Raw genomic sequence first — 23280 nt, 5'->3', positions numbered from 1 at the left:
AATGAAATGAAATTTGCTTACTTGAGAATGTGAATAAGATTATTAATAACTTATTGGTTATCAAAATATTGTACAGGGATGGTATTAAACATCTTGTGGCAGGTGACTCCATACAGTACCTCAAACCCACCAAGGTGTGACAGAAAACGACCAGCACATGTCAAAGACAAGCGAACTGGGAACTTGTTTCGCCGCCTCTGACCTTCCATGCATTGAGTGTGCTCGCCAGCGCGTCTCGAGTCTCGGGAATTCACCTGGCTGACGTCACACGCCGCGCGCTCCTTCCTAAGGAGCCGCGGCGGCACGAGCTGGCAGTCAGAACCTCTAAGGATCCTGAAAGAACAGCAGCGATTTGAGGCACTTCCTCATAGGCAGGCTAAATAAGACGGGGAATTTCGGGAAGAGCGTTCATTAAAAGTCTAAATTTGGTAGAAGTTCAAGACTAAGAAAGTCGGTCTACAGTTCGAGAAGAGAGAGGTGAGTTACTGAACATTTCCCCCGTCTTTAGTAGAACTTAAAAGTCGGTGTTTTGATTATCGGGACAACAGTATCCACCTGTGCTTGCTTCCTTGTTGTAAAGCGGGTTTCAACTTTCCTGTGTTTATGTGGGACAGTTTTTTGTTCAGAGATTGTTCTTTCTCTGCTTCATAGCGAAACAAAACGTGGCAAGTAGAGCACTATTTCTCTCTCAGTTCTTCTCGCTGTGCTGGTTCGTTAACTTTTCGTGTTTAGACTGTAATAAATCACGTGACATCGACACAAAGTCAAACATTTCTGTGGTGAGATGTCGTTTGTCCTGGTAGCGCTGTCTATTTGTCTATTTCACATGAAAAACTCGAGCTGAAACATAGAAACTCCCCTTAAAAAATGACTCTATTTTGGTAAAAAAAAAAAAAAAAAAGCTCTTTAGATTTAGCAGTTTATACCCTCGACCTCTTTCATTTGGGTAAAAATAATCAGTATGTACACAAAACAAACATAACATGGAGTAAGGACTTTATGCAAAACAGAACAGTAGCATTACCACCAATACTAAAATCATATTAGTACATACATATTGCTGTGCTGTATTATTATTATGACACATAAAACCAGATATGCATTTTCTTCTCTATAAAAATAAGTGCAGCATTTCTTAATAATAATATTTTTTATTTAACCAGGACGCTCAAGATGTATTTTATTTTTCACCCCAGCAGGAAATTATTCTAAATAATTTAATTTATTTATTTTCTGCTTGCAAGGGAGTGAAATGAGTAGCAGTCTTTTTTTTCAGTCAGCTGATGGGCAGTGTGCAGGAACAGGTGGGTGAGAGTTATTGCTTGTGCCTCAACCTAATACTTTCTCACTTAAATGTTTTTAAAGCCTAAAAATTCAAACTTGACTCCAATAGTCAGCCCTTGTCTTGTTCAATAACTTTTAAAATTTCAACTCTTTATTTTTAAAATGAAGCGCAAGAGGACCGTTTCAAAATAATTTGGTTAAGTTTGGATAGAAAGCCTCATCTCAAGGACTATTATGTCTATTACTATTATGTTTTTTTTCCTTCTCCCGATCCTGTTGATTCCCATCCTACCTTATCCTAGACCTGAAAAACATCAATCGGTCACCTCTGGTTACCGTGGCTTCAACCTGGCAATGGGTCTGTTTATGTTGTGCACAGCTGAGACTAAAGTCTATAATTATGAGATATCAAAGGTGCCTGCCTTGAAGGCACACACATCCCATCAATAAAAGCAGCGTTTAGTCGTCTGTAAAGTGAAAATGCGAGGCTTTAAAGGAACCGTCTTCGTTTGACCTTCTGAAACCTCAGCATCTTCCGATTCACTGGACCCACGCTGACTCTGAGCACATGACCATGTTTTGAAATGTTCCCTCCACTGGTTGCAAAAGTCTTGAGTCACCCAGTCTGCAGTTGTGTTTTTTTTGTTTTTTTTTTTTGTTGAGGCGGCGCAGCTTTGGAGCACAGGTAACATTATCTGCCCACAGTAACTGCTGTGTCAATATGGGCTTGGGGGCATTGTGGTCTGCTTGGAGGGTACAGCAGAGACATCTGCTCAGACAGGAGGTGCTTTTTTCTGTACCGACCACATAATGGTGGCGCATGCAAACAGGAGAGGCTGTGGTCGCATGGATGTTGAACTATTTAACAAGAACCACTGAACGTAGTCACGTCTTGGAAAAAATAAAGCTGAATTTTGTATTTGTACAAATACAATGAAATCACCTCAATTAGAGATGGGACTGCATTACACCTGCACAGACCTATTCTTACAGGCTGTTCTGATGATGGGCAGTGAAAACAGGTGCAGAGCCTCTGAATGCCTTAGAGGCAGATTGGGGTTTAGTATCTTGCCTAAGGTCATTTCAACATGCAGGACGGGATCAAGCTCCTCAACTATAACTGGTGTTACTTGTGTTACTCCTGCTTCTGTTGCTTGTTACTGTTACAAATGATCTTTTTTTTCCCCTGTCATGTTCTGCTACATTTGAGAGAAATGACATCATATCTAGCTGTTAGTTTTGTTAAAGTAGAGATGCACAAATGAGGCTTTCTCTGATTTCTTTCCATTTTTTTTTGTTCTTTTCAAAGAACCGCAACAGAAAACATGTTCATTTATAGAGGTCACATTTTTTTAAAAAAATTATTCTGGAATTACTTGGATTTCTCTAGTTATCAAATCTGATCGGTAATCATCACAAATTGTCAAAAATCAGATGCCCCCCTCCCATTCATTAAATACATGGAAAATAAAAAGAATCATATTTCTTTAAAAGCACAAACTTTAAGTGTTGCTAATAAAGCTTAGAGGCATGTTTTGATGGCTAAACAAAGATAATGGTGTAACACTCATTTACTTTTGGATTTAAGGCTAGCACTTCCCTAATACCTGAGAAAAATCATATTCAGCATTTCAAAGCCTAACGACAATACAAGAACTAAGCAATGCCGCGATATTCTATTAAACTTTGTTAATAAGACATCTGCTCTTAATTGCACGCAAAGGCAAACACGTACTTGTGTTTCAATTATTTGCAGAATCAGTTCTGGGCGCTGATGGCTTTGCTCATCACATGCCTTTGTGCTTTTGTCACTGCTCGTCTCTTTGTCCCAAGCAGCCGCTCCTCCTCACAGCCTGGCATCCTGTTTGACTCCTCTGGCTCAGAGAGGCTGTTTTGTCAGGCTTAACTAAGCCTTTGTGAACTGTGAGCGAGGCAGAAATGGATACCCCCCGTTTAATGCACGCGGAGCAAATGCGGATGTTCAGAATCTCACATGGAGGCAGGATCCTTTCCTCGTTTGTGCAGCGGGTCTGACATGATTTCAGAAGTCGGTGGGAGAAGCAGGAGAGCAACGGGGAGGAGATGCAACCTCTTGACCCCGTTTGTCAAGAGACGCATCTCCTCATCTCTAACGTTTTGCATCCCAATATAACCTGATCACTGTTTATCTGTGTGTGGTCTGGTGCAGTTTTGATATTAACCTTTTGTTAGGGGAAAAACTATAGCCTTCATGCCAGTCACTACTAAATTGAACTAAAAAACTTTTTTGTTTAGTTCCTGTTTATGCACATAAATAGGCTGGTATACTTTTAAGAAAGACATTAATACGACACAATATCTCAGAAAGATTTGAGAATGAAGTAAATGTTTGTAAAAAGACTTTACTTACATGACCAGGAATGAAAAAAAGAAAAATCATGACACTGGAAAAGCATAGAAACCCCCCTCTCCCAGAGACTGTTCTGAATTTTTGAAGTGAGTTTCTGTTAAATGGTTAGGATTCATAGTATAAACCTAGCTTAGCATCTTCATTTATTATGAATCCTCATGCTAATGGCAACTCTGAGAGGAGACGCATGACTAAAACAAAACCAACTCTGATCTTGTAGACGTTGTGGTTTATGTGAACATTGTCTCATAACAGTCATGTTTGCTATTGTTGGTCATTTAGACAGAAGCTGATGATTGGAAATGGAGTAGGAGGCCGTAGCCCTACAACGGTCTTCCTGTGTTAAACAAATTCCGAGAACAAAACATGTAAATAGTTGCTGCTTGATTTGAAAGTTGAGTAAATCAAAAATAGCACAGTGGTTTAAATTACTTAAAAAATATACTCACCCTCTGCTGGTACTGCGTCTTTAAATAAGTGTCTGGCTCTGTGTAGCTAACCACCCAGACTGAACAATTCATCTAACTTAGTGACTAGGATGTAGGATGTTAACTTTTTAATTGATCCTCACTTCAAAATCCTTGAATTTAAAAAAAATTACAAAAAAATGCACCTTGTTTCTATTCATAAAGACCAGATGTATTAATTTGGCAGATTGTGACCACATTCTCTATGAGTTTGGCCTGGTTAAGCTTTTGGTCAAGAAATCCTCTTATTTTCATTGCCATTGGTCTTATTTGCATCTTTAGATATTTATTTATTAGTGTGAAAATGAATTCAGCTGAATGTCCACCTGCCAGTGCGTCATGGGAACGTAATCTTTCCCTGGCGGTTGGCGGTGATCTCCAATACGTTCATGAAAGCATGAAGTTTGTGCTCAGACATTCGTCAGAAGATTGGCCTTCAGGTTTCACAGCTGACCCGTGGGTTTGTTTCATAAACGGAAGAATGTTACCTGCTTGCATTGCAAGTATGTCCAGGTAAACTTGGGCACGTTGCCAAGGCGACGGTCAACAACAAAACAAAAACAAAGCAGGCGCTTGTGTTCTTCCAGCTGTAAGCGAAAGTACTTTTTTTTTTTCTTTTATGCTAAGCTCTGCTTGGCTAATATCTCTGCTGTCCAGCCTCTGTCCATGCGTCCACAATATGTCCAGTTGTACTGAACTCTTGGCCACCTCTACAAAAAAAAATCTGTTTTAGCTTAAGGACAATAAATTACACTTTCAGTATTTACCTCTAGTTGCAGATCTGGCAGGCTCAGAAAATATTACAATATTAAATCATTTTCTTTTATCCCCAGCAATGACATCTTAAAAAAAAAAAAATAGATTAACAAGTTTGTGACTTTTGGAAAAACATTTGGACTCTTTCCAATTTGTTCTTAGTTAAAGAAATTGGCACATAAATATAAACCTTAGCAGTCAACCTAATTATGCCACTTTTTATTCCGCTCCAAACATCTTGCTCCAGTTTGTTTGTGACGTGTTCAACTTAACGCGTCATTTGTACATATAAAGTCATTTAATTGTAAAAACTCTTGATGTTTTCTGCAAGTAATACCAGTAACTACTACGCACCAAAAAGTCAGAAAATAATTTAACAAGTAAAATTTTTAGAATCTCTTCCCGCTTTCCGTCTGCATGAATGGCATAGCCCTGTTTAAAGCTTGTCTGGAAATAAAACCAATACACGGCATAAAAACTTGTTCATTTGAGTGATATAGTAACAGATAACAGCCACTAGTGGAGACGCTAAATAATCAGTGTTTGTGCTGACTCAGGTGAGGCGTTGGGTTAATGCGTTCAGCTGCGGTTCTCTCCAAACAGACCAAACAGGCTGGTCTTCTTCTGTCGTGAACCCTGTTTAACACTCTGTCTTTAATTAATTTTTTTCTGCCTTGTTAAAGGCCCTGAAGAAGGAACACAATGTGGAAAGACGGGTTTGCTTGTCCGGGAAGGTACAATCCGAGAAAGCGTTTCATTTGACCGTATCTCAGATATTTCCTGCTGTGACTTACTATACGTGTGGGAACTTGCTGAACCTTACTGGCATCTTCAACATCCGAAACATGTGATAAAAGAAATAAAAAAATGTTTTCAATTACAGTTACAGCTGTCCTCTTTCAGTGAGTTTCGAGTACTATTAAAAAAAAACAAAAAAAACATTTGATGTATTGCAATTTTTATTTAAAGTACATCTTATGCTTTATAACCTTGGCCACTTTTATTGCCTTCAAAGGTTTTTTTTGTGCAGTTTTTATTTTTCAATGTTATCCAATCTTTGCAACATCCTCACGTATTTTATCCTTTGTTAGACAAGGAGAAAAGCAAAGTTGTTTGTCCAGGAAATGTGGCAGATGTTAAAGTTAAAGCGATGTCCCAATCAAGACATTTTAATCTGATCTGTGTCCCTGGCAAAACTCCAGTCCTGATATTGGCTGTCGACTGGGATTTTTGTCGGACATGCATCAGTGAGTGAATTTTTAAGAATCACAGCCTATTTTGGTATTCAAGGCTTGTAAAACTCTATATGCACATTTTAAAAATCTAATGAAACGGTGTTTTCTCTCACAATAATAGCCGTGTTTCACGGTTTGAAAACATTTTCACTATGGAAAGTGAAAGAGACGGTGTGGGTTGCTTCAGGTTGGTCATGTGACCTGCTTTGCCTTGGTGAACACCTCTTGGTGTTGGGAAGAAGGATGAACACAACACAGCTGAGACACTTCTCATTACATTTTCAATATGTTCATATCAAAACACGTTTTAATAGGAAAAACAGACAAAGGAAAATTCACACAAGAACTTTTTTTTTTGTCAAAATACAATTACCTGGAATATACAGCAAGTTGAATGAAACAAGTTGGTATAAAACAAAGCAATAATTAGCTCATCACTTGAGCAAAATGTCAGTTTATTGAAGATTCTGGCTGTACGTGTTGTCGGATATAGTTTTGGCAACAACTGATGAAGCGATGTTCATTTTAGGGTTTGTGCTGTTTGGATATTCTTGTAGTTTTCTTAATACAGCAGAGTTGCATTTCACAGCTGTCCTGCAGAAAAAACAGTTAGGGTGAAGTAGTGGCTGCTGTCTGGTTGCAGCAGGAGTGAGCAATTATATATATATATATATATATATATATTTAAATGTAGTGGGGTTTTAATAAATTTTTTTTAAACAAAGTGAGATTTAGGTATATTTATGGCATGGAAATAAATGTCATGTTGAAGTTATCGAGAAATTAAACTTCTTTAACAATCTATCTGAATCAGAATTTAAAAAGTCAACAGTTTTACATGTAGTCATCACAGATTTAGCTAGGTGTTCACACTAACAGGCTGGTTTCTGCTTCACAACTAAAGTACTTGGGATTGCACACTTAAAACTACGCTCATCTCAAGAGGGTGAGAGTTTACAGGAACAAACGAACCACTGCTTGGCAATAACAGAAGGTATTCTTAGACTTCGCACGTGTTTTTCTTGTTCCACTCCCCTATAAAGTGAAAGAGATGGAGAATAAAATATAATGCATTTAATAAACAATGTGAAAGTTCAGAGCATTTATTGATGGGTACGAGGTTCCTTGAGTTTGGACTTTAATGTTCCAGGGTTTTGCCCCAGAAGACCTGCTAAGTGGTAGCAACGCTAGGGCAGTCCCCTAGCAGCCCACTGTGTTTTTGTGTTAAAAAAGTTACAAACATTCGGGTTGCTGTGGCGGTGTGGGGGTTAAGCACAGCCCGCATAAGGAGGCCTTAGTCCTTGACGCAGCCGTCGCAGGTTCGATTCCCGGTCTGTTGACCTTTGCCGCATGTCTTTCCCCTTCTCTCATTACCCACCTTTCTGTCAATTCACTATCAAATAAATTTTATTTAACAATAATTTGGAGGTACACGAGGAGGCATCATAATTTGGAAATATTTCTGTGTGAGGCCAACATGCAGGCGTAGAGGACAGTCCAATTGGTGCATGCCCAGTTAAATGCGTCATCTATAAACCTAGCTTAATCCAATTCAAAAAACCCTGTTCAAAATAAACAAACAACGCTCAGCCTGGTGGGGAGGCAAGTAAAGCCTGGTGGCCCACCAGGCCTGTAATACACTGGTGTGGGAAAGCCAGTGAACAAGCAATGACGTCATGTTTTGGGTGGGTCACTCAAAACATAGTGGATTTATGATAAATATCCTGTATGGCAAATATTTAAATTAGAAATATAAATTTGTTATTTTAAGTCCCGTTATCTTTACATTCAATGTGTGAACTGTTTGATTTATTTCAATAGTGCCGTTTAATTTTTTACTGGTTTTATCTTGAACATCTGAGAATTTCTGCTCCTTCTGTTGGTTTTATATCCACTGCTATCGTGCACTTATGGTTACAAATAATAATAATAATAAAAAAGTTAGCTGGACCCTGAGGCATATTTCAGCCTCTCCTTTTCATTGGCTGTCAGCGTTGCACATTTGTAGTTTAGTTCACATTACCCAACTGGGTCCAGCTTTGCCTAAAAAAGATTCAAACATGTTTGTCTGACTGTGACTTGTGTCGGGTCAGTTCCCCTCTTCACTTCCTCTCACACCGACACATTTTTGGGCCCCAACTGCTGCAGATTTTCCCCCAAAGCGTAGTGTGGCCCCCACCTTTAACCTAAAAGGAGTAAAAATAAATCAACTAATCAAATACGAACTGTAACGCATGCCTTCAACCACAGCAAGTTTTCACACGTATGATTCGACATTTGTGTTTATCAACCCTCTGTTGCAGTTTAGTTGCTCATTAATCCATCACAATAATGATGTCAGACCTCTGAAAGGAAGGCAGGCAAGATGGAGATTGTTTTTTTCCTTTGGTGCTCAGATACCTCTGTGTTGAGTCAACAGGCTTCAATAACTGCAGTAACGATCTTGTTTTTCCATATGTAGTTGGAGTTGGAGGAAAAAGTTCAGGTAATATTGACAATATTACGAATGACTGTGTTGAAGTGGGACAGTTTCACTGACCTGACAAGATTCACGCTGACTCACTGAAACCTGTGAGCATCCTGTCAAAACATTAAAGGTGCAGCTCACACTTCAAATATATATAAAAAAAAATTGTAATGTTCCAGTAGCCGAGCGATGACAGCATGATTAGACAGCAATTGTCTGACTCACAGCGTGTACCTGGAAGATATTTTCATACCAGTGGTCAATTATGTAACAGCCTGGGGAAAATTTTTCTATTCTGCCAGATTGACGCAGTGTAACTAAACTGTTCATCTTACAAACGTCAGCACGTCTAGTGGTCATTTAGCAGCCTGTTTATTTTGATTTCTAAAACGAAGATAACCTCTGCTGATGCTGTGCTAGCTCACCGGGATCTCCCGAGCCTGTTAGACCTGCTTGATCTCTTCTTCCTCCTGCGGGCCATTTTTCAACAACTCAAGCCCTGTGAATTACGGGACTTGTTAATGATGCATCCTCTGTGCATGACTTTGATTTTAATCTACCTATTGTACACAGTTACGTACTTCTGGCTCCACAGTTGCGTTGTCTTTAATGCGGTCCCTGTCATGGAAAAGTACAGCCTTGTTTCTAATTGATTTCTGTGCCAATAAGAACAACATTCTGAGTTTTGCCCATTTAAAAGAAGTAATGCTAAAACAATGTCAGTTCTTGAAATGTATATATGAATTATTCTGTAATATTTTTATAGTTATTCTATTTTCTTCCAGAGGTTTATAATGACACATCAAGCTAACAAAGATGATAAACATTGTTGAGGTTTTAACAAGATTGTTTGGTAAACCTTTCATAAATCTGTAATTTGTAATTGGTGTAGTATAATTTAGAACAGCTTCAATGAGTCCATATAGGAATTGTTTTTTTAAGGTGTTTGTAAAACGTTTACAAAATGTCTTCACGTATGAAATGAAGGTATCATAAATTAACGCGGTTTTAAGGAATCTTTCTGCCTTATCAGGTTCAGGTTTGATCAAAGTATATAGTAGATTTACAGTAAAAGGTTTCAGATTGCCTGTAAAACAGTGAAGTAGCTTGTAGTTGGTGGCAGCTAATGGTTAGCTCATCCCGATATTCCCACCGGGGACAAAAACATCTGTGTCTTCTCTCTGACAGCGTTTTTTTTTCTGTAGGGCAACAAAAATGTTGCCAGATGAACAATCTGGAAAATGTGGATACTTTATTAACAAGGCCAATTAGCATTCTTTGTTAGCCTAAAACCACTGTTTTCACTTTGACAACTTTTACTCGCAGCAAATTATTTTGAGGAAACTTCTCAAAAGCTCATGTGACAAGATTTCTGTTTAATCTCAACACCCTTACCAGCATTTTCTGTCGACCTATGATATCAGGTGTTTTATTTTTCCAAGAGCATGTGACCTAATTTTATGAAGTATCGCTGCATATTTTCAGTGTGTCTTTTTTGCTGGCTTAACGGACCTTTTTATGTGCCCTAATCTACCCTCCAGTGATTTTTTTTTTTTTTTTTTTTTTTTTTGCTTCTCGTTTGGCCTTTCCTCTACCCACTCCTTTTTGCAATTACATTTGCTCAGTTTTTCCACTCCCTCTGCCTAAAAAGGCGCATTTGCAGATGTAAGTGGTCTGAGGCTGGGGATGATTTTTGACGACACATATTTTGTGTCAAAGGCACTAATTGCTACTAAAGCATATTTCTGTTTGTGGAGAATTGGAAAGTATTCAAGTAATTTTCTAGCCTACTAAAAGAGACATGACAAACAAGTTCTTAACCACTTTATATTAGCATCTTACTTGTCTAACAATAAACTGAATATTTCACGTGCTTAAAACCTGGATGCAGCAGTACTGCATAGTTTGGCTGCTGAGTAATGCTGGACCTTTTTTTCTTTTGAGGAGGTTAAGACTTAATGAACAGCTTGGAGACCGCTGTTGACACGTAATGGTTGTTTCACTGAACTTACAGATCATTAGCCAGCTTCTGTAAGAAATCTGCCCTAGATTTTACAAAGTCTTTGTTGTTATTACTATTATTCATTCAACACACATTATAAAAAAGACACACTGCTGCTTGAGATGTGTACATTGTGGCTGGATTTGAGTTTTTCTTTTTACTGACGATTGTGGTTAGCAGTAGAACCTGTCAAAGTGGGAATTTCCGTCACCTCTCAAAGCTTTTTAAAAGCAGTAAAGAAAATGTTCAACTAAATACTTTGTTCACCTCAGTGGAGCAAAACAAGATCTCTGTCCAGCCGAGGGCTTAAAATAGCACCTGGATTACTTTTAGTCTAAGAGGGAGGCGTGTACGTTCATGACAGAATGTACTGGTTCAGTCGATTGGTGATAAATGTAGCATGAAAACAAGGGAACATTATCATCCTATGAAGGATGAATGGTGGCTTAATTAGAAAGAATAATGCAACCTAACAGACAGACTGTCTCAGTATATTTCTCATGTCTCATACTATAACTGGTTCTACAACGTTGATTTAATATATTTTTTCTCAGATGAAACCTGCGAGCTTTGACCTTTTTGTAAGCTTTCATCAAATTTTGATGGCCAGACTTCAGAAGGAGTTTTCAGGACTCAGCCCAGGGCCCTGTGTTTTGGAACGCCCAAGAAATATATATTTTTTATGACTTTTTTTTTTTTTAAGACCCCATTTAAATGAAAGAAAATGCAGCTTGAGAAGCTGCCTAGGCGGAAAGCCACTTGACATGCCGTTGGCTGGTGTTTATGAAGTGGCCACTCATTTTTCTTGCCACTTATTGGCAGAAATGAGGAATACCATGGATGTTAGCTTCTCGAAAATGCCAAGACGGTTTCCAGTTTGTGTACTAAAGCATATTAAGGTGTGCTTGGTGTTTGAACTATTAAAATAGGGCACTATTACTGTTTTAAGCTACTTACTGAGGGTCCACTGTGATGTTAAATCTGCCTGGAGTATGAATGATTTTGAGCTTAACTGTTAGATAAAGACGTGCTCTGATTGACGGTTTGTTGTTTCTCCAGGAGTCCGGGGTGAGAGGTCACCATGGCACCCTTTCTACGATTTACCCTGCTTGGTTATGACATGGGCGCTCTCCCCCCCATGGATGGCACGCCGACTTGTGCCGTCAGGATTAAAGAATCCGTCAGTACAGGTATGTCCAAATGTACGTGCATGCAATTGTAGTTTTGAGTATTTGTACTCATGCGTGACTTTCCTATGATTTTCCTGTTTTTCCACAGAGCGAGGAAAGACCTTGGTTCAAAAGAAGCCCACCATGTATCTTCAGTGGAAGTCCACTTTTGACGCTCATATCTATGAGGGTCGCGTCATCGAAGTGATCCTCTTGAAGAGCTCTGAGGAGCCTCTGGCTAAGGTCACTTTAGGACTGTCTGCTCTGATGGAGCGCAGCAAGGCTTTGAAAAACAAAAGCCAAACTGAATTCTGGGTGGACCTTCATCCTTCGGGGAGAGTTCAGATCTCCTTGCAGCATTTCCTGGAGGACTCAGATATAGGTAAAAATAAAACTCTGCATTGGCCTGATTTGACCTTTGTAGTAACTTTTGATTTGTCTATAAAATTTCCTGTGTTCTGCATGCTTGTGTTCATGGATTTCTTACAAAGTCCCAAGACACTCAGATCATACAAGTTTCTTAGTTTGTCACAATACATTTTAAACAGGAGAGTATACAAGAGAATTTGGAGTGACATTTATTTTAGGCTACAGGGTTTAAAAACAACAAAAAAGTAGTTCCCTGACCGGGAATCGAACCCGGGCCGCGGCAGTGAGAGCGCCGAATCCTAACCACTAGACCACCAGGGACTGACTGTGTGAGGGCTGCAGTAACCTTGCACCTACCCATAGATGCTGTGGCCATGGATCCACTAGTGTCTAGAGTTGTATAGTGTTGTATGTTGACCTCTACTGGAGAAAGTGCTAGCAAATAGGCTGTCTTATTTCCCCTTTTTAAAAACACGTGGCATTCAGGGATATATGGGACTTAAATCCATTATCTGTGTAAGATTTACATTTGGCTATGTAAAGCTATATGTCCAAAAAACAGATTTTTTTTAATGAGTTAGATTCTTGCTGGCTTAAATAAAAATCAAATTACTCTTGATTTTCCACATTCTGATATTAATCCTTTTAAAGTTAGTGGATGATGCATATTTTTTCTATGCTACATTACCTTTAATCACCTGTGTTCCCATGCAAATTATTAAAATTCTTTTGTCATTCTACGCATAATAACACATAAGAGGGAAAAAATAGGTTGCGGTTCTTTGATCAGTTTTAAATAGAACATCAAATTTAAAAATATAAGTTTACTCCCATTCCTACATCATATCTCCCTCCGTAACCTTTACCTTTATTTTACAGTTTAACTAAAAGCTTTTGATGCTGTAGATCAGTGGCGTATAAACTTCCCATAGAAATCAAAATCATCAAGTTGAAAGGATGACGGTGCCAAAATAAAAAAAATGTAGGACATTAAAAATGCAAAATGGGGAGAAATAGATGTCTTTAAATTGGTTTTGTATTGTGGGAGTAGAATTTAAGTGTTTGGACCTGTTTTAGGAACAAGCCCCACACTCCATCATTGTCCACCCACCCACTCCACTGGGTGCCCCAAAAATCAGTCCGGTGTTTGTTTATGTATGCTTAAACAGCTCAGTGGGTTTTTTCTTCCTGCTTTTTCAGTCTAACTCTCTCTTCAAACTGAGAGAAAGTTAGATTATATCTCTGTTTGTCACTCTGTTCTTCCAGAGGACATTTGTAAGGCTGCTTCTCTTTCAGATTGTTCCTATGTCAGGCCCTGCCCTCCTCCCATCCTCCCACCTTCCCTTCTTCTCTTCTACAGCTTTTGTCTGCTTTGTTTACTTCTCCCACACCTTCTGCGCCGTCTCCTCTGAAAGACCCCCGCTGTACTGACTCTGAGCAGCTCATTTAGAGGAGTTTTTGTCTGTGTTGAGCCTCCAAACCCAGCTCAGTATTTACAAGGTCATGCCCACATTAGAAAAATGCAACAACTGTGAGGCAGTAAAAGCTTAAAGAAAGGTGAAATAACTTGACCACTGCTCTATACGTTGGGCAAGGAAGGATTCATAGCAGTTCTGGTTGACAAAATGAACGCGTTAATCTTGGGATTTAATGTATAAATTGATGTTTCCCTCTCTGTGGCAGGCAAGCCGTCGATTAAGGCTCCTCCTCCAGAAGGCGTTATGACTCTCAACAGAAGGAGAGGAGCCGTTAAGCAACAAAAGATTCACGGCATCAAAAACCATGAGTTTATTGCCACGTTCTTCCGCCAGCCCACCTTCTGCTCCGTATGCAGAGAGTTCCTCTGGTGAGACCATTTCCAGTCTCTGTTGCAGACAGTTGTAACTTCAACAACATCTGACTGTGATTGTTTGACCTTCATGCATTTATTTCATCAAATCATGCCCACAAACCTCAGTGTAGTTTATTGGGATTGATGGACCAGCACAAAGTCGCACATAACTATGAAGTGGAGGGAAAGTTCTAAATGCTTTCCTGATATTTTTGGGAAAAGATTTATGAAAAACTGTAGCATGCAGGGGTTTTTTTTCCTCTATTAACTCTGCACAGCTTGAGACCAGGTTCATTACCAGAGATTGGGATATGTATTTATATATTTTTTTTTTTATTTAACCCTGCTTTAAACCTCCATTTATGGACCTTCACCAATCTGTGAGTCAAGCTCCTCCTCCATCTGTCTAATCTACACACATTTTTTATCTGTTTAGAAAAGAGCAACAGGAAATCTGTTGTTCTTTTCCAGCCTGTGTTTTAACAGGGATTTAGATTTACCTACTTTCAGTTTTATTATCCCTTATCTTCAGTTTTGCCTGTAAAACCACCGAGCACACACATTATTGGGTCTGTCGCATTTGGAGACCGTTCCATACAGACACTTTTCAATATGTCAAACAAATCCTAGTGCAACAGTCATTTCAGGCACTTCAGTCCACAAATATTAAAATTTTTTATATAATATATTTTTTCTCTTTCATACAGGGGTCTCAACAAACAGGGGTACAAGTGCAAACGTAAGCGGCTTCTAAGCTGATGTCCTCATGTTTGCACATTTTTAACCCTCTGGACATTTGTAACCCAGACTTTTTTCTTCACATCCTAACTTTAACATTACATGTCGTTTGTCCCAGAATGCAATGCAGCCATCCACAAGAAGTGCTTTGAGAAAATCATCTACAACTGCACTGGAACAGCAGCAAATAGTGTTGAGACCTTGGTGAGCAGAGTTAATGTTTTGCAGCAAAACGTCAACATCAGACCTGGCAACATCAGCGAGACTCTTATCAATATTTTCCCTTTTTTTCATGTTGTGGTTTCAGCAATGATTTGAAAATTCTTCATCTGCACTATTCGTCACATCAATAAAAATACAAGCATTTAACTTTGACCTTTTACCTACAGCCATCTGACGCGTTCTGATCTCTGTTCATGCAGTTCCAGAGGGAACGTTTCAACGTTAACATGCCGCATCGCTTCAAGTTCTACAACTACAAGAGCCCCACGTTCTGTGACCACTGCGGCAGTCTCCTGTGGGGTCTCGTGAAACAGGGCCTGAAATGCGACGGTGAATACCATTCCTTGTTTTCATTTGTATATATCTGTCTTCCAATTAACATCCTCACTTCTACCTCACGCTTCGTCCTCCATCTAGCATGCAGCATGAACGTCCACAGTTACTGCCAGGTGAAAGTGGCCAATCTGTGTGGAGTCGACCAGAAATTGTTTGCAGAAGTTCTGTCCCAGTTTGCCACGGTGGGTGGAGAGTTGAGCTTTGTACTCGATTGTTTGTTTTTTAAAATACGTGCTGATGCTCACCCAAAATAAAAATAAAAAAAAATGTTCACTGCAGAAAAACGACACCCAGGAAGAAGATGATCCAGAAATTGGGATTTATGATGACAGGAGTTCAATTACAGATCCTAAAGGTAAAGAGTTAAACACCGACTTTCATCTTCCTTGTGTCGTTTGTTTTATTCTTTGAAATATATTCTTGAATTGCAATGCTTTGATCAGAATTTGCGTGGGTATCTACATACATACATAGTCATGTACTCAAAGTGCCCAAATGTGTATTTTTAGCTGGCGAAAAACCCAAGAGCGTGAGGCCGGCGCCTGCCACGACCCCGGCCCAAGACCCAACCCCAGCCCCGACCTCCCAGCTCCTCCATCTCAAATTGGACAACTTTATACTCCATAAGGTTCTGGGGAAAGGCAGCTTTGGCAAGGTATGCCCTGCTGTGTCCGTCCTTAAACAACTTCATCCTGGGATAACATGACGGCCCGGTGTTTATTAAACCTACGAATGTCCCGCACCTCCAGGTGATGCTGGCAGAGCTGAAGGGGACGGGTCTCTACTTTGCCGTGAAAGCCCTGAAGAAGGATGTGGTGCTCATGGATGACGACATCGAGTGCACCATGGTGGAGAAAAGAGTCCTGAGCCTTGCGTGGAACAATCCTTTCCTCACTCATCTCTACTCCACGTTCCAGACCAAAGTAAGAACACCTTTGCTGCCTCCCACTTCACAATTTTGCACTCCTTTATTCTGGTCTAACACACACAATTCTCTAAAGTTTGTGCTTGTAGGCTGATACTGTTGCAGAACATTGCACATCTCTGTTGGTAAAACAGGTTTCTTTACTTGCATCACGGTAAACGCTAATGAGGAATAAATTAGAGTTTGGATGGGGCCTAAAAATGTACTTTAATTAAAGCCAGAGGCAGCATATTATTTTAGTTAAGAATTTACTGCTTTCGTTTTTAGACCACCAGCTGAGCAAGCAGTGCAACTTTTCCCATTTCTTTTAGCTTATGCTTAGCATCTTCCCGCTCCGTCTTGGCGCTTGTTGTTATGCCAGGGTGAGTCAAATGCAAATCATCTGGGATGTGCGATTGAAAAGATCCTTTCCACATGCATACGCACCGCTCTCCACTTGTTGCAGTCCTACTTACTTTATTTCCTCAACAGGTTAAGCTATCTACTCCTCTATTTATGTGGTACTAAGTAGATTAACACAACTTCATATCATCCGCTCTCGTTTGGTTTTCTCTGCTTGAGAAAACCAAGCCCAACCCAAAGTTTTGGTGCAGAGAATGACAATTCCCAGCTCCCTGTTAGATAACGCCACACAAACCCAGCCTGTGTTATCTGAACGTCCGCCCTCACGCCCTCCACTTGTGCTCTTCACGTCCCATTTGTGAGTTGACAGTTATATCTTGTTTTCACAGGAGCACCTCTTCTTCGTAATGGAGTTCCTCAACGGAGGCGACTTGATGTTTCACATTCAGGAGAAAGGCCGCTTCGATCTCACCAGAGCCACGTGAGTACGCACCCAACTTGTGACGCAGAGGTTCGCAGATGCAATGCCGTCTCGATCGACGTGAAACGGTTTGAATTTTCCCCCATAGGTTCTACGCTGCTGAGATCGTCATAGGGCTTCAGTTCCTTCACGCACAAGGAATCATCTACAGGTAGGACTCTGCTCCAGTGTGTTCCCATCAACCTGCAGCGTGGCAGATTGAAAAACTGTTTCACTGGATGTGCATGTGTCTCTTTTTGTCTACAGAGATTTGAAGCTGGATAATGTTATGCTGGACAGTTATGGACACATCAAAATAGCAGATTTTGGCATGTGCAAAGAGAACATCTCCGCAGAGAACAAAACTGGAACGTTCTGTGGAACGCCGGACTACATCGCACCCGAGGTCAGTCCGAGTCTCCTCAATATCTTCTGTTACTTCATTTAAATGTCAAACCTTAATTGTTCTTTTATTTGTATTATTACATGTATAAATGTGCAACGCCAACTCCACTTGTCTCTTCTTTCATAGATCCTGGTTGGACAAAAGTACACCTTCTCAGTAGACTGGTGGTCATTTGGTGTGCTCGTCTACGAGATGCTGATTGGTCAGTCGCCGTTCCATGGTGACAGTGAGGACGAGCTGTTTGAATCCATCCGGATCGATACCCCCAACTACCCCAAGGAAATGACCAAAGAATCGAGGAACCTGCTTGAGCTGGTGAATAATCAGTAGTGTCGAGAGCAGGATCGCACACACCACATTCCTATCGTTTGTGATTCAGTTGTATTTCCTCCTGTCTCTCTTTCAGTTGTTTGTGCGAGAGCCAAGTCGCAGGTTGGGTGTGGTCGGTGACATCAGAGCCCACAGCTTCTTTCAATTAATCAACTGGTCTGCACTGGAGAAGAGACAAGTGGAGCCACCTTACAAGCCCAAAGTGGTATGGGAGTATATTAGAAGTGCACAGTAAAGCAGGAGATAGGGAAAAAAATTTGTTCCTTAGAAATTGGAATATTGTAAGAAGTATTTTCAATACAAAATAGTTGCGGTATGGGTTACAAAATATTGGAAAGATTGTTCATTCTCACTGTTGTCCAGCAGAGAGTCACTGGCACTCTCCAAAAGAAAGGTAGGCCACAAAAGGCCATGACTAAAGAAGTCTATAATTCTGCAAGCATGTTAATGAAAAGTTGAGTGGAAGGAAAACATTGTATGCAGACAAAACAAAAAAAAATGGAAAAGTCTAAATTGTTCATGGGTTCATTAAAGCAGCGTAGGCTTCCTGGACACCACAGGCCAATTGCTAAGGAACACTGACCAAGACATTTCTGGAATTGAAATAACTTGTATCTTTTTTTTAAAAATGTCTCAAGTTACTTTAGTTTTTTGAGAAAATTAATTGAAACATACCACTTAGGAGTGGAGCTACATAAATGGTTTTACTTATTGAATTGAATTACTGAACTTCATTAATTGTGTTGCAGCTGCGTCTGCATCTGTCCCGATTACCGGCTGTTGTGAAACTCATGGAGCTCTTTTTTTTTTTTTTTTGTTCCTTTGTGCCCACAGAAATCTCCCAACGACTACAGCAACTTTGATCGGGAGTTCCTCAGCGAGAAACCCCGCCTCACTAACTGTGACAAAAAGCTACTTGCAACCATGGACCAGTCCGCTTTTAGAGGCTTTTCTTTCGTCAACCCCAAAATGGAGCAACTGATGAGAAAATAGACGGAAAAAAAGGAAGCAAAAACTCACAGAAACTCACAGAAACTAAAGTTTTAGCTCAGGATACGGAAGTAGGCTCTCATGTTACTCTGTTTATCTTCATGTGGTGTAGGGGTCAAGTGACTTTTGAGCCTGGTTGTAAGCTTTATGGTTCCTCTGATACATCAGGAGATAAAGCGACGTTTGCTGGAAGAGTGCATTTATCTCATCTCCTCCTCCGTCAAACGGCGCAGGTTTCCAACAGAGCACAAATCTTCAGGAATGCGAGTTGGATTTGTGGACCAGTGTCACGTTTTGTTTATACTAAGGGGTACAAATCAATTACGAGTTTAGTCTTCATTTGTTAAGTCGAGTTTTCTTTATTCACCGTGTACCGTATCACAACTCTTTAATTCGCAGGCACAAGATTCACACTTTGATTTTATGAAACAGTAACATTGTATAAACCTGACATTGCACGTGTAAACTACGGGAGTTGAATGTACGCGGAGAGCATATTCATTGCAGCACTTTTTGCACCCAGATAGAGATTATATGGACTTTTGTATGGAGATGCTTTTTTTTTTTTTTTAGATGCAAAATGGTGCTGTAGGTTGCCACTACCGTTTTGTTGATGCAGCTGGTTTAGCCCATTTGGGACGAAATGTACTGTAACCGTGTCGACGGTTTAAATTTGATCTAAACTGAAGCGTTTATGCCATGAACTGTCATTACTTTACTGTTATTCCTTTGTTTTGTTTTCTCTAGTGGCTTTTATTTGAAAGTAGTTTGACAGGAAAGAGGGTTATGAGAGAGGGGAAAAGCATGCAGCAAATGTCACCAGGCCGGGAATCGAGCCTGTGACCACCGGCATGAGGACTAGGGCCTCAATACATGGGTTGTGCTTTACCCGTGCGCCACCACAGCACCCCCTGTTTTGTTCTGTTTTTAATATTTTATTCTGTCTTTATGTAAAACGAGCATAAAATAAAAGATCACGCTGCTTATCAAAATAAAGGAGAGTACAAGGGAAGTTCTCCGGGTTCTCGTGGAACTAGGTGGAAGTACGGGCGGCGTGCGTTTCATATTACACCTGTATGTCTGTATGCAATGAAAAATTTTGTTTTATAAGAGAAGTGGCATTTCTGTGTGAGAACAGATCTTTGATATGTTATCTGTATGTTACAATATTTAAATACCGGGATTTAACAGGGAAATGATGCAACTCTGTATAAACAAATCATGTGTTTAGCTGTTAACTGCTTGATTTTAATGGAGTCCTTTTGAAATGTCCATCTTTTACAAATGATTCTGAATAAATGTACTTGTAAACTGAACATTCATTCTTGTCTACTGTCCACATTGCACTTTGATTAGCTTTGGATTTGAGGTGTGTTAAACAAGACATTGAAATCTGAGCCTAAAGTAAATCTGCCCTTGTGAGATTTACTTTTGTTTAACTGAAAACATTTTGTATTTGAGGAGCCAGTTTGTAAAATTCAGCTTTCCTATGAACTGAGGTCCACACACCAATCAGTTTTGACTCAAAACAGTGTATCGTTTGCTAAAAAGTTGAAGATGAAAAGGGATTTTGTCATCCATAATCCCTGAAAGTCCAAACTGTCATCCAAATCCACAACTTTATGAAAAGAAATTAGCTTTGGAATGTCTTGGAATTAATCTGTGGACTCACCTGATGATGGAAATTATTGTTTGATGGGGAGAAAACTTATACAAACAGGTTATTGCATATTTACTTGTTTTAGAAGCAGTTTTGTTTGTTTTTCAACTGAATTGTACATGGTACATGTCATATTACATGAAGAATAAACGCATGATTTATCTTGTAAACCTTTGATAGCCATTGTATTTAGTATTGTTATTTTTACATAGAGAAATTAAATGGGACTCACCCCTTGTTGAGGTTTAGAAATATGTGACAAACATCTAGTGTTTCTACATTCTGAAAGGTAGTTCTAAAGAAAATGCTATAAAACGAACGTGATCACGTTTAACCTTTTACAGTGTGATAAAATTTAATTAAAAAAAGAACAATTCTCTGTAATTTCTCACTCTGTTCAATCTCATTCTGATTCAGTTCTTTGTTCTCCTTCAAAAAAGCAGTTCGACAAACAGCTCAAATGTTCTCCACAGCGCTAAACTAATTCTAATGATTTGGGACCTGCGAGCACAACTCAAGATCACACAAAAAAAAAACGCGACTGCCATCTAGCGGTCACAAACTGACCTGCAGCTCCCTGGTCTCTGAGGAGACGAGGAAGAAACGTGCTCGCGTCGCGCACGCCTCGTGTGTGACCTGTCCTCATCCTCTCAGTCTGGACCCGGCGGTGTCTCACCGTTTTCCGCGGGATGTCCAACAAAACCAGAAGTATGCGCATACATAAACCACAGTGTTCATTTTTAAAAGAGAATTCTCCCCGCAAACATATGGTTTAAACCTTCCTTGGCGTTAAAGTTGAAGTACAATTGTGATGGATAATCCTTGTTAGGAAATGGCACGGTCAAAAACAAGAGATGCACGATGTGTTTACTCTCAAAAAACGCAGCTTCTCATTTGGTGTCGCCTTTTTGCCCAAAAATGCTTCGCAACAGCAGCAGCACCTTTACTTTTGTTGAATAAATAAATAAATTACGAAAAAAATTCCTTCCCCTTTGATGAATTTATTGCTCTTCCACTGTCTTCGCAGTTAAAGCGAGACACTTTTGTTTTATTTTTATGGTTGATTCCACCCGAGTGTATTCATATCGGCTTTTTTCCTCTCCTCCTTTTGTCATAACACATGAAGGGTTGGTCTATTGTGGAGGATTATTTTTCAGCAGAAGCCTTTTTTCTAACCGTTCGAGTGAGCTACAAAATGTGTTTCAGCTCCGCGGTTCTACAGGAGCTGGTTTCAGAGAGCAGAAAATGCACTCATTTGGCTGAGGAAGCGCGTTTGTAATGATAAATGGACGGACTTTGAGCGTTGCACTCACACTGTCAACGCATATTTCCAGCAGTTTCTCCCGCCCTCTATTCCGAAAAAAAAAAAACARAAAAAAAAAAAAAACGACTTGCATCCATGTGCAGCGTGTTGTTCGGTATCACAATGCTGTGATGTGATTTAATTAAAAGTACTAACTCACCCTCATCTTTATATCACATGCTTCCCTCCCTCCCTCCCCCCCCCACTCCCAATTAGAAAATCGAACAAGGAAGGAAAACAAAGCAACTCGTTCATCTTTAACAACATTCCGTCGACTTCTTTATCTCGAAGTGTGTTGCTTTTGATGAGAACAATAAGACACTTATCGAAAGTGGGCTGATTAGCCTGTATGTGAGCAGTTAATTTCAGCTGAACCATCAACTATAAGTCCAGATTCCGCTGGGGATTTAAAGAAAAAAAAAAAAAAAAACCCTGACGACCATTTCTGTTACTGTAAATGAATTGTCAGCGGGAAATGTCGGGGTCTTTCTTTCATTTTGTATGCTTGTTATAATTTTCCTTCGCTCTGCTTGTCAGATGTTTTATTGTGTGAGTGTGTGTGCGTGTGTGTGTGTGTGTGTGTGTGTGTGTGTGTGTGTGTGTGTGTGTGTGTGTGTGTGTGAAGATGGAAGTCGGGATGATGATGAAGCCAGGCTCAGAGGCATATAGGCGGCTGAACATGCGCAGTGGACACTTGTGCCATATTGGAATGAGGTCGTGAAGGAAAAGTGCGTCAAGCTAACGGAAGTACGGCGACCCGACCCTCCACACTAAAGGCCCCGCTTGTTGCCTGGGCGACTGTTGGCGCCACAGATATTGACGAGTAGAAGCCGCGTGAGCGTCAACGTCGCCGCCATATCGAAGACAGGCATTTTCTTTGGACACGCATAATGCAAATTGTGATGTAAACTATATCATTTTACACGCTACATTGGTTGTCTTTTGTGTTTCAGTTGTTAATGTGGCCAACTAGAAAGGGGAAACGTTTTGCTGAAACCTCAGAGTTACTGATAACTCTTTAAAAATCATCATTACTAAATAAAACACCACATCTGTTAAATAAAACATTACATTCATATTGCAAGTCTGTCACAGCCATTATGAATAATTTAATCTACAAGAATATTTTAATCTAGAAGTAGCTGTAGTTTGGAAAATAAGTTCTAATGCATTTGAATTTGAGTCACTCTGACCTGTAGTTTGAGACCTATAAAATCCTAAGGTCTCATGTTCTTACACTCTGAAAAGTGTGAGATAGCATAAAGACACTGGTGTTAGTGATGACGCTAATAAAAAGGAGGGAATAGTTGTAGTAGATGAACAACAACAATAGGAATAATAACAACACACAAATGTGTTTTTGTACCCAACACCTTAAATAACTCTGGGAATTTAATTACATAATATTAATCATTTTCATCCCAGAGGAAAATTCAATAGGAAAATGTCATTGGGATCGATGACATGGTTCATCGATGCTGAATATAATAAAAACATTATTATTATTATTATTATTATTATTATTATTTTATTTATTTTGTTGTGTTTTTGGAGGTAAATTAAAATTAGTGAGCATTATATACGTTGACTTGTAGGCCT

The 23280-nt window shown here is 39.7% G+C and overlaps 1 protein-coding gene and 1 non-coding gene across 2 annotated transcripts; one reads left to right on the top strand and one right to left on the bottom strand.

Annotated features, from left to right (window-relative positions):
• Nucleotides 1-268: 268 nt before the first annotated feature.
• prkcdb (protein kinase C, delta b) lies at nucleotides 269-19519 on the top strand. Its single transcript, XM_008409585.2, has 17 exons — nucleotides 269-477; nucleotides 11660-11790; nucleotides 11879-12151; nucleotides 13822-13984; nucleotides 14677-14708; nucleotides 14826-14911; nucleotides 15130-15259; nucleotides 15347-15447; nucleotides 15545-15620; nucleotides 15775-15920; nucleotides 16015-16188; nucleotides 16922-17013; nucleotides 17102-17164; nucleotides 17260-17398; nucleotides 17525-17713; nucleotides 17805-17933; nucleotides 18563-19519. The coding sequence occupies exons 2-17, from the start codon at nucleotides 11682-11684 to the stop codon at nucleotides 18719-18721; spliced, it is 2061 nt and encodes a 686-aa protein (XP_008407807.1). The 5' UTR covers nucleotides 269-477; nucleotides 11660-11681; the 3' UTR covers nucleotides 18722-19519.
• On the bottom strand, nucleotides 12388-12459 carry trnae-cuc (transfer RNA glutamic acid (anticodon CUC)). The gene has a single exon. It is a non-coding gene; the product is annotated as a tRNA-Glu (tRNA).
• Nucleotides 19520-23280: the final 3761 nt, after the last annotated feature.

Source organism: Poecilia reticulata, linkage group LG5, assembly GCF_000633615.1.
Source record: "Poecilia reticulata strain Guanapo linkage group LG5, Guppy_female_1.0+MT, whole genome shotgun sequence".
In the NCBI taxonomy this organism is placed as follows: Eukaryota; Metazoa; Chordata; class Actinopteri; order Cyprinodontiformes; family Poeciliidae; genus Poecilia; species Poecilia reticulata.
Note: the sequence above shows the minus strand (reverse complement) of the source record. Positions and strands in the feature narration are given on the sequence as shown.